This window comes from Amyelois transitella, chromosome 7 (genome assembly GCF_032362555.1).
Source record: "Amyelois transitella isolate CPQ chromosome 7, ilAmyTran1.1, whole genome shotgun sequence".
Classification (NCBI taxonomy): domain Eukaryota; kingdom Metazoa; phylum Arthropoda; class Insecta; order Lepidoptera; family Pyralidae; genus Amyelois; species Amyelois transitella.
Genome location: NC_083510.1, coordinates 11,683,869 through 11,696,416, shown reverse-complemented (window position 1 = coordinate 11,696,416; position 12,548 = coordinate 11,683,869). Strand labels below are relative to the sequence as shown.

The 12,548-nt window shown below is 38.2% G+C and overlaps 1 protein-coding gene across 1 annotated transcript; it reads left to right on the top strand.

The window, feature by feature from the left end:
- Positions 1–87: 87 nt before the first annotated feature.
- LOC106130820 (cytochrome P450 4d2) lies at positions 88–12,192 on the top strand. Its single transcript, XM_060945305.1, has 10 exons — positions 88–369; positions 3,650–3,739; positions 5,324–5,434; positions 6,203–6,388; positions 7,385–7,581; positions 7,964–8,018; positions 8,471–8,669; positions 9,402–9,553; positions 10,404–10,583; positions 11,355–12,192. The coding sequence occupies exons 1-10, from the start codon at positions 213–215 to the stop codon at positions 11,528–11,530; spliced, it is 1,503 nt and encodes a 500-aa protein (XP_060801288.1). The 5' UTR covers positions 88–212; the 3' UTR covers positions 11,531–12,192.
- The last annotated feature ends 356 nt before the right edge of the window (positions 12,193–12,548 follow it).

The following is a 12,548-nucleotide window of genomic DNA, read 5'->3' as shown; positions in this document are numbered from 1 at the left end:
TTATTACGATGTGAGATTCTTATAAACGGGTAAAAGGTAATATGAATGTCAAGTCCTTGTCAATATCATAAAATAATTGGCAAAATATTCTAACATGCACTTCTAATCTCTCAGAATGCTAACTGACATCAACTTTAGCGGCTGCTATTTGTAAAACTAATCCATTATTAGTACAAGCGAATATTTGTTAAAACCAAAATCATTTAGTTAGTATGACTCCATTAAGTTTAATTTTATTTTGTGTGTTTGTCTGTCTGGTTCTGTGGCTATGGTGTAACAGACGATTCATCAGTGTGTACCGGAAGGTGGGGTCTAAACATATAACGAAGTCAGAATGGTACAGTTTCCTTTTTAGAAGTGACAGAGAAGGTAAGCATAGTTAACTGCGAATTTCTAACTAACTAGCTTTCTAAGTAACTAGATATTGGTGCTGTGTGGTTCCTGGCACCAATGGAAAAAAGAATAGGATCACTTCCGTGGATGTCGTAAAAGGTGACTAAGGGATAAGCTTATAAACTTGGGATTCTTCTTTCAGGCGATGAGTTAGCAACCTGACATATTTGAATATCAATTCTATCATTAAGCCAAACAGCTGAATGTGGCCTATCAGTCTTTTCAAGTCAGTTCAGTATTTTCTTATGAACCGATTGAAATACATACATACATACATACATAAAATCACGCCTCTTTCCCGGAGGGGTAGGCAGAGACTACCTCTTTCCACTTGCCACGATCTCTGCATACTTCTTTCGCTTCGTCCACATTCATAACTCTCTTCATACAAGCTCGGCGGTTTCGGGTACTTTTGACCTGACCCTTTACCAGGACGTCCTTAATTTGATCAAGATACGTTCGTCTAGGTCTTCCCACTCCGACCTTTCCCTCCACACTCTCCTTGTATATCTGCTTAGTCAACCTGCTTTCATTCATCCTCTCCACATGACCGAACCATCTTAACATACCCTTTTCTATTCCTGTAACTACATCTTCTTTCACATCACAACATTCCCTTATCACGCTGTTCCTTATCCTGTCACTCAATTTCACACCCATCATACTCCTTAACGCTCTCATTTCCACTGCATTTATTCTGCTTTCATGCTTCTTTTGCCATACCCAACTTTCACTCCCATACATTAATGTCGGGACCAACACGCCCCTGTGCACAGCCAGTCGAGCCTTTTTGGATAGTTTCTGACTGCTCATAAAGGCATGCAAAGCTCCATTCACCATGTTCCCCGCGTTCACTCTCCTTTCAATATCACTATCATACTTGCCATCTGATGTAAACTTTGATCCTAGATATACAAACTCTTTCACTTGCTCCACTTTTTCTCCTCCAATCAAAATATTACATGCTGTCATTTCTTTCTCCATTTCAAAAACCAGTGTTTTAGTTTTACTTACGTTCACTTTCATTCCTTTCTCTTTTAAAGCTTCATGCATACAGTTTACCATCTCCTGTAACTCCTCCGCTGATGACGCCAGTATAACCTGATCGTCGGCATAGAGCAGACATTTGACGAGTAACTCATTCATCCTTAATCCACTTTTAGACTCTTTCAAATCTGTCAAACAGCTATCCATAAATAGGTTGAACAGCCACGGTGACGCAACACATCCTTGCCTAACGCCTTTCTCAATCTTAAACCACTCAGTGTGCGCTCCGTTTATCCTGACACAAGCACTCGAATCCTCATATAAGGATTTCAGTGCTCGTATTAAGAGACTGCTCACCCCATGCATAGAAAGTGCTGACCACAATTCATTCCTCTCAACTCTGTCATAGGCCTTTTCCAGATCTACGAATGTGCAATAGACTTTTTGACTCTTGGCCAAAAACTTTTCGGCTATGCACCGCAAGGAAAAGACCTGATCAGTACATCCCATTCCCTTTCGAAATCCCGCTTGAGCATCCCATATTTTGTCATCAGTTTCATTCCTGACTCTATTAATCAATACCTTAGCATACAATTTGCCGACGACGCTAAGCAGGCTTATACCACGATAATTTTTGCAGTCCAGCTGTGACCCTTTTCCTTTGTAAAGTGGCACGATAACAGCCTTACACCAATCTTTTGGTACTCGGCCGCTTCTCCAACACAAATTGAAAAGGCAGTACAACTGACTAGCTACTACGCCTTTTCCTGCTTTAAGCATCTCGACCGACACTCTATCACACCCAGCAGCCTTTCCCGCTTTCATACTCTTAAGTGCTTCCACAATTTCGAACATTTCAATTTCGCCTTCCATCTCATTCTCTTTTTCTTCGCTATAGCAGAAATCTTTCTTATTTCCTTCCTTTTTTTCAAATAAACTTTCAAAATAGTCCTTCCATATCTTTAGTACACATTCTTCTCCTTTCACAACGCTACCATCCTGGCATCTGATCCTAGTCAGCTCTCTGGTTATAGTATTTCCTCGGGCTGACCTTACGGATTTCCAGAATACTTTCAGATTTGACTGAAAGTCTTCTGATAGCCTTTTATCAAAATCCTCTTTATACTCTTCTTTCTTTCTAATCACAGCTTTCTTAACCAAATCTTTCATTTTCTTATATTCCTTACGTGCTTCATTCACATCTTCATCTATAACCTCTTGCATTCTTAAGTTAGCTTTTGCTGCTAACAAATCCAGCCATGCTTTCTTCTTTAATCGCACAAGTTCTTGCACATCTTTACTCATCCACGCATTTTTGTGATTTTTTCCTTTCCTTCTTCTACTTACACCACACACTTCAACAGCTACTTTCACAATTCTTTCTTTAAATTCCTTCCATCCATCTTCAATATCGCTCATTTCCTCTAAATCTTCAAATTCATCCTTCAGTCTATTAATATACTTCTTACCTACATCCATATCTTGCAAATTTTCTACTTTTACTCTTTCCAAAGCGCTGGTTTGCTCCCTTACCCTGTGCCGCCAGCGATTGAAGATACCCCTTATCCGGGATATCACCAGTAAATGGTCCGAGTCAATGCCAGCACCGCGATATGCACGGGTATCCAGCACTTTGTTCTTCAATCTTTCATCTACAATCACAAAGTCTATCATACTTTTTAAAATACCTTCCACTCTTGTGTAGGTGTGGATCTCTTTATGTTGAAACATTGAGTTCGACACAAAAAGATCCCACTCTAGACAAATTTCTAATACACTTCTTCCATTATCATTCACCTTTTCGTCACCAAACGCACCAAGCACCTTTTCATATCCATCACGCTTTACACCCACCCATCCATTAAAATCACCTAACATAATAATCTTCTCATTTGGCTTGGTAACTTTCAATACTTCTCTTACACTATTCCAGAACTTACATATAATCATGTCTTTATCTCTTGCGGGGACGACAAACCCAATAGTCTCGAAAGGACTGATAGGCCACGTTCAGCTTTTCGGCTTGATGATAGAATTGATGTTCAAATAATGGAAGTGACAATTCCTATTTCAATTTCAATTTCAAATTCTTTATTGCATATCATAAAGTACATCAGTTAAATTATAATTCTGCTTATAAATAGGTACAATATGAACCCTGTTGGGCATCGCAATTATAAAATAATATGGAACTTCTTATTTACACCTAATGGCGGTCAAGTGGTCATAAAATCCTCAACATGTGATACAATACTAGTAAATTTTTCAGAGGTCCTTAAAAGTCTACACAGCATCAGTGACCACGCTATCACTAACGGTGGACTGTCGGCTATATGGATGCTGCATAGATTCTATCTGAGTAAGATATTAAATAAATAATATATAAATAAATATATACGGGACAAATTACACAGATTGAGTTAGCCTCGAAGTAAGTTCGAAACTTATGTTACGAGATACTAACTCAACGATACTATATTTTATAATAAATACTTATATAAATAAACATCCAAGACCCAGGCCAATCAGAAGAAGTTCTTTTCCCATTATGCCCTGGCCGGGATTCGAACTCGGGACCTCCGGTGACACAGACAAGCGTACTATCGCTGAGCCACAGAGGCCGTCAAGTCAATATTGTTCCAAGTTGCAACACCTTGATCCTCCTGGAGAGGAGCTCGGTCAGCACATTGAAACCTAACCCATGTTGGATCGTAAAAGCTGCACTAGATAAATTGTGCTTATTGCCTTAGTCGCCTTTTACGATATCTATGTGAATGTTGTGGCGTTATCTAATTCAAAAGTGCTGAACACCACACGGCGCAGCTAAATCTAATGGAACATAAAAATCTTATTGTTTATTATTCCGATGCACGTTTAGAATAGTTTGAATTCCCACGGTCGCCTAACCCCGAGACGGTTTATATTATTGACTAGAGGCCGATCGCGACTTCGTCCGCGTGGAATCATTCCCGCGGGGACTCCTAGATAAAAATATGTTATTCTGGGTCTTCAGCTAGCTACATACCTAATTTCATCGTAATCGGTTCAGTAGTTTTTGCGTGAAAGAGTAACAAATATCCATATGTGACATCCTGACATACTCACAAACTTTCGCATCTATACATATAGATAATAAATCTGTAGAAGGGTCAATGCTGTACATTGAAAATATTGAAAAAATAAATAGCAGGGGGTATTACTGGATCGATACCAAACCCAAATATGTTGTAGCGGGAGCGATGATTCAACTCGACCGCCACCAAAGGGAAGATCTTCCGCCAGGCTAGGTGTTATGCCTGAGAAACCGTGGCTCCGACGATGTTGTGTCGGAGGTTGTATATATAGCTCCAATCCGTGAAATCTTTGGAATCGAGATTTAAATTCTTCGCTGCTATTGGTTCAGCGCGTCAATTTCTTCGCGATGATTGACAGTTGTTGTGTGATTTGATGTTTTGACGAGTGGCGTAGAGATGTCGCCACAATGTGATAGGTATAATTTTTTTTGTCTGTGTGTATTTTCAAGCATCACGTGAAAACTAACGGTTCGATTTCGATGAAACTTGGTATAATTATACCTTATTATCTTGGGCATAAAATGGGATACTTTTCATCCTGGAAAAATACGTAGAAAAAAAAATCTTAATTTTTCAGTTTAAGCTATCTTCTCTTACTAAAACATCGAAACATGCTAGGCGAAGCCTAGCCATATTTAGGTCCAATAGATATTTATAAGATGTCATTGTCAGAGTTACTCGAAATGGAGAAATAAACCATCCGCGAAGACCGACATCCGCGCGGACGGAGTCGAGGGCGGAAGCTGGTTTATAATATTAGTATAGATTATAGACTAAGTTATTCATTTTATAAATCAAATAAATAAACTATCTATTGATTATAATACTCGTTTGTAATGCATATCTATTTTTTATTGTTTATTTCTCAGTAATAGCGGGCGCTGAAGACGCTGAATACGTTCTCAAATATCATTTGGAGAAAGATGACTTGATGTGGGCGCTCAGATTTTACACTCGTACTAGCTCGGTTTTTGCAACAGGTACACACACATACATTTATTACGTATTTGTCACTTGCGAGGTAGACAGGGCTTACAGTTTTCAAGAAGACTGAAATGTACCCATATCTATAGATTATCACCTTAGAAGAAACTTTTCACTTTTTTTCTGCTTCACTACATGACTAGCATGTTACCTTGCAGTACCTAAATGATGAATATGTGCTTATTTCACTGTTGGAGTAGATGGTGTGGTTTTATTCTATGGAAGAATAGGTCACTTGTAAAGTTTAATGCTTATAAACTTTCAACATTATATTAAGTAGATACGAGTAAAGCATATAATCACGCTTCTTTCCCGGAGAGGTAGGTAGAGACTACATCTTTCCACTATTTTCTATAAGTAGATAGGTATCTATCGCTTTAAATAAATCTTGCTGTAGCTAAAAATATGCACTTCCTTGTGTTATTATCAGAAATCGGAATAGGTAGATTGATTTTATGTACTTGCATCATGAATTACCATAGAAAGCATAACATGGATAAGCCTCTTTTCCGTGATTCCATTTCAGTACTTACACTCACAGTAAACTACATTGTCCGCGGGTAACATAGGACTACAATTTACGTGAACGGGGGAAGACAGCTACCACTAATATATTCTTCATCCCACTTGTAAAAATTCCGGAAAAAATCTTAATAATTTACAAATCCGCAATCCCGGACGGAGGCATATCCATATTATATATACGTTTCAGTTCATTGACCCCAATTCAATCTACCTATTCCGATAATTATTTCATTTGTCAGTGCCAATATGGCGTCCTCGAAGGAAAATAATATCGGCGCTGCTGTCTCACAGGAACGTGACTAAATTTGAGCCTGTGTTTGCTAAAAACAGTAAGATTTTGACGGAACAGCTTCAACCCCATGTGGGTAAGGACGCCTTCTCAATTTGGGAGCATTTGAACGCTCTGACTTTGGATATCACGTGCAGTAAGTAAAAAACGGAATAAGTAGTTATTGCAAAACTTTCTTAAGGTTGTTTGTTGTTTGTTGTGTGTGTAAGTGGCCACATTTCTTACGACTGCCATCTTATGAGGAAAGTCGGGAATAACAGCTTAACGTGGCTTGGAAAATCCAATAATTATTTCCAAAATTATTCAATTATGGATGCCTAAGTATTTTTATCATCCTTCTGTCTGTTTGCGCCAATAAGTTATCTGTGCGCAATTTCCATAGTAAAAAAAAAGAAGAAAAATCTTCCCGCCTTTTATATGTTATTCTGGGTCTTCAGCTACCTACATACCAAATTTCATCGTAATCGGTTCAGTAGTTTATGCGTGAAAGAGTAACAAACATCCATACTGACATCCTGACATAGTCACAAACTTTCGCATTTATAATGTTAGTTGGATTTACAGGCTACCTGGAAGAGATCGCCTTTAGGGATCAGGTCGCCTGTTGCTGCAATTTTTTAATACATGATTGTAAATTTATTGTGGGGTATTAAATAGTTATTGTATTGTATTGTATTGTATTGCGACAACACCTTTCTGGAAAGGAACTCGTGGACCAACAATTACTAAGATTCCAGATAGAGTTAATCAGGTTTTAACACGAAGCGACTCAGCAACCTGTACCAGTTAAGTTATACATACATACATACATATGGTCATATCTATATCCCTTGCGGGGTAGATAGAGCAGTCTTGAAAAGACTGAATGGCCACGATCAGCTATTTGGCTTAATGGTAGAATTGAGATTCAAATAGTGACAGGTTGCTAGCCCATCGCCTAAAAAAGAATCTCAAGTTTGTAAGCCCATCCCTTAGTCGCCTTTTATGATATCCATGGGAAAGAGATGGAGTGGTCCTATTCTTTTTTGTTATGGTGCCAGGAACCACACGGCACACACAGTTAGGTTATATTTATGTAATATGCATAGGTTACTTTTCTCTCTTGAAATCACCATATTTAAATTAATTTCAGTCACGATCTTAGGCATAGACTTGAACAGCCAAATGAACCTCCAAGATCCCTTGAGGACAGCTGTGACCGGGGTGATGGATCTGGCCGGGGAAATTCTCATGCAATTCTGGTACCACGTCGAGTTTATCATGAAACGGACAAAGAACTATCGGAAATTCCTTAAATACGATCAAGTTATAAACGATTATGTGAATGTGGTAATGTATGCTTTTTTTAAACGCCTTAGAAAAAAGGTGGTTCTCAATTTGACCTGTATAAATGTATGTATGTATGTTCGCCCGCGATTATCTTGCGTTTCACTGTACCGATTTTAAGGAAACTGTTTGTTATAATTAGATTTAAGTGATGTGGCGTCAATAAGTGATACCTTGTATCCAATTATGAAAATAAATCTATTCTATTTTATTCTATTATTAAAGAAATTTTAGAAATTTAACCGAATTCAACAAAGGAATATATATTTTAGAAGAAGCCAGAGACTATTATGTTTCTCCTTGTCTGTTTTCTTAATACTTAATTATTAACTTTTGACAAACAAACATGTACTACCTAGCTGAATAACAACACCCTATTTTTCAGGCAATGAAAAAGCATGCTCAAATTACAAAAGATGATAGCAAAACGCTCTCAATCGGTAAGATTTTAAAAGAAACTCCATATAATTAAGTTCGTTAATTATATAACTTTTATTTTAACTTTCAATTTTGGTTCTTAAACTGTCATGTGTTACCTTCTGATCAATATTCTCCGGTTATTTTTAACATAACTCATTACCTTTACCCTTTTTGCCGTGTGGTTCCCGGCACCAAAAGAAAAAAGAATAAGACCACTCCGTGTCTTTCCCACCGATGTCTTAAAAGGCGACTAAGGGCTAAAACTTAGAAATTTGGGATTCTTCATTTAGGCAATGGGCTAGCAACCTGTCATTATTTGTATCTCAATTCTATCATTAAGACAAACAGCTTAACATGGCCTATCAGTAATTCAATTATGTTGGCTCTGTTTGCCCCGCAAGGGATATAGACGTGATAATATGTACATGTATGTATGTAACTCTTTACCTGAACCTAAATGGCCTTAAAACAGATAACGAAGAAGGAGAGGCATTCAGTCTTCTCCATCTGCTGACGGAACTGAAAGAACAACGCGGGTTTGACCACACCATGATTCACGACGAGTCCCTGGGGCTCCTCCTGGCGGCGTCGGAGACCACGGCTGTCTCCAGTTCCATGGTCTGCGTCCTCTTGTCCAGGGTGCCCCACGTACAGCACAAGGTGTACCAAGAGTACGTACCTTTCATACTCACTTACTTACTTCATACATACATATCATCACGTCTATATCCCTTGCGGCTCTTTTTCAAGGCAAAAGTCTTGAAAAAGACAGAAAGTCCACGTTCGGCCACTCGGCTATCACGTTTCTTCTATAAAATGTGTTAAGTATTAAAATATAGGACTAGTTTTACAATTTTAAGTAATAAATATATTTTTACAATTAAAAAATGAACTCAAATTAAAACTAAAGCTAAAACAACTTATAAAAAAGAAAGAGAAAAAGATGATTACAAACTAAATTTAATTTACAAATTGTACAGTCCCTGCATAGCATCAACATGCGGGAGTTTGCCCATAAGGCTGGCAGCATTGCCATCTAAAATAACTTTTGATTCAAATCTTATCATAGATAAGTATGTCACATAAATTGACAACCTGATCCGCTGGTTTTCATGCGAGTGGTGCGTAAGGCCAGGTCAGGTCAAGAGTAACCGAAATGCTTGCACGAAGTGAGTTATGAATGTGGATGAAGCGAAAGAAGTATGCAGAGATCGTGGCTAATGAAACGATGTAGTCTTTGCCTACCCCTCCGGGAAAAAGGCATGATTTTATAACCCATAAGTAGACAGATCCATTAGTCACAAGCCTCGAATTCCACGTTTAGCTGTTTGGGTAAATTATGAAAATGGGACTCCTAAATAATGACAGGTCAGGATAAACTTGAAAGATTTGATTTCTTTCAGGTTAATGGAAGTGTTTGGTGAATCAGACCGCGATGTGACGAATGAAGACCTTCCTCGACTCAGGTACTTGGAGGCGGTGATCAAGGAAACCCAGCGGTTGTACCCACCAGGCCCTTACATCACAAGAAAAGCACTTGAGGACTTTGTCTTGCGTGAGTTGCTGCACCAGCTATCTATTCTGATCATCGATCGTGATTTGATCAAAGAACCATCGATTGTAAAGGTAGTGTCTTGCGTGAGTTACTGCTAATCAGAACTCTTGCTGATTATCTTTCGTAAGTTGATACAAAATCAAATCAAATCTAAGTCTCTTCTCTCCTTGCGTATTCAGGTTGTCCCTTTCAGGGTTATCCTTGAATAGAATAAAAAAGATTTATTTTCAAAATTGGATACAGGGTATCACTTATTGACGTCACATAACTTAAATCTAATCATAACTACTACCGCTTCCAAAGCGCATGTGTAGAAGAAGCGGCGGAACAAACTACACTGCAGCATTTTCATCGGACGTCAATTTACAAATATAGATCTCTTAAATCTAAATCGTGGACGAATGCACATTGTCTACATTAAAAAACATGAATGAACTTGAAAAAGAAACGTGGGGAACCGGCGTCACTCGTGCTTAAGAAACCTCCGCGACTTTGTCGGCAGGAGTACCACCTCGCTGTTTCAAGCTGCGGCGTCGAAAATTAAAATCACCTTGATGCTGACCAACCTTCGATAGGAGAGGAGCTCAAGAAGATGATTCAAGTTATATACATACATACATAGCACAAAACAGTCAATAATTATGGGATAAGTCCGCCATTGCTAGTGATTTGTTTATTTTATAACTTTGTACTATTTTCTGTTACTGTGTAAATTTCTATGCAATAAAGATTTAAAAAAAAAAAAAAAAAAAAACAGTCAATAATGATTTCCCTGACATCGTATCTAACCTTAGTAGAAATTTTTCAAATATACCTGTTAACACCGACAGCAAATATTATGTTGTTTCAGCATCAGGCGTCGAAGTTCCCAAAGGCACCAACTTCCTCATCAGCATCTACGCGCTCAACAGGAACCCCAAGTATTGGGGCCCTGACGCCGACGAGTTCAGACCTGAGCGGTTCCTCGACGGCAGCTTTTCGGAGAAGACCATCCACTTTGCTTTTAGTAATGGACCCAGGGGATGTCCTGGTACGATATTTTATATTGCCTACTGTGACAAGGAGGCGAATACATACATACATAAAATCACGCCTCTATCTCGGAGGGGTAGGCAGAGACTACCTCTTTCCACTTGCCACGATCCCTGCATACTTCCTTTGCTTCATCCACATTCATAATTCTCTTCATGCAAGCTCGGCGGTTTCGGGTACAAGGAGGCGAATATTTATTGTTATTATTCAAAGAAGGAGCGGGTTTAGAGAAAAACATCAATGATTTGACAGATTGAAAAAGGGGAGCGGTGTTTTGTTTTTGGTGTGAGATGGACTAGGAATGTCATGTCTCCATCTCTTTGTCGTAAAGGCAAATAAGGGATGGGTTTATATACTTGAGATTATTTTTTAAGCGATGAGTTGGTGGATAAATGGTTAGAGGAAAAGTCAGAAAGGTACGCTTTCTGACTTACCAGACCTTGGCTACAGCTGTGAACACACAAAAATAAATGACAGATGAAGCGCCTCATGAGTCTCACTCTCCGTGAACACCCCTTAAAATGAATGGGTTAGGTTGAGACAAAAATCGAAAGACTATAACATTTAGATGACAAAATGAAGATACCAAGATAAATACACGTTAGCTCATCGCTTAAAAGAACCATAAAAATATAATCTTTTATTTTCCTTTTCATAATGAATTTATTTTGCTTTTCAGAATGAGTGGCAACCGAATCAAACTATATTTTTCTTTTACCAGACCTTTAGAGCGCATTGCAGTGAGTCTAATATCAATAATTTCCCCCAGGAACCGTATTCGCGATGATGGTGATGAAGACAGTGTTAGCAACGCTGCTGCGTCAGTACCGACTGCTGCCCGCCGCGCCCGGGGCTCCGCTGAGGTTCCAGTTAGGGCTCACATCCAAGGCGGTGGACAAATTCAGTGTTAAGATACAACTGAGGGTAGATCGAAAATCTGTTTGATTTGTTCCAATAGTAATTGAAGGTTACTTGTCTTATAATATATATATTACTAGTGACCCGCCCCGGCTTTGCACAGGTGCAAAATTCGGAAAAAATCAATGTTATTATGCATAAAAACCTTCCTCTTGAATCACTCTACCTGTTACAAAAAACCGCATCAAAATCCGTTGCGTAATTTTAAAGATTTAAGCATACAGACAAACAGACTAAAATAGCGACTTTGTTTTATACTATGTAGTGATTTATTTCTGATGTCAAAATTCAAATTCAAAATTCGAAAATTTTATTCATTATTATCTAGACTTCATATCACTTAGTGATTGTCATATCTTTTGGTTTCACAACAATGGTTGACGTCAAATAAATTACTTAAAACTAAGTTTACTGCCGCTTCCAAAGCGTCTGTGTTGAAGACAGTAGTGACAGCACTAAACGTTATAATTTTCGGTAATGGCTGCATCTAATTATTTATGTAAATTATTGTAGTTTTTATGTATGTTTATTATAATTATTTTATTTCTTATTTTGTTCAGGTATAAATGTATTTATTTAGTTTGACCTAACATCAAGTTTTCTGTAAGACCCAATGGTTGACTGGATTCTAGCATTAAGTCCAAGCAACTAAAGTTTAAATAAATGATTAAAGAGTTAGGTTATTTAGGTAAGTTGTGAAATTAAACCCGAAAAAAATAACTTGTTTTTCAATCCTATGAGTTTTCAATGTCTCATCATATTATGTCTCAAAGTGTCGTGTAGTTCCTGGCACTAAAAGAGTAGGATCACTCCCTTCTCCTTCCCATGGATGTCGCTAAAGGGCAAAAGGCAATCCTAGAATATGTACAAAAAGTCTGTGCCGTGTGGTTCCCGGCACCGATAAAAAAAAGAATAGGACCACTCAGACTCATTCCTATTGATATCGTAAAAGACGACTAAGGAATAGTGTTGTAAACTTGGGATTCTTCTTTTAGGCGATGGGCTAGCAACCTATCACTATTTCAATCTCAATTCTATCGGTAAG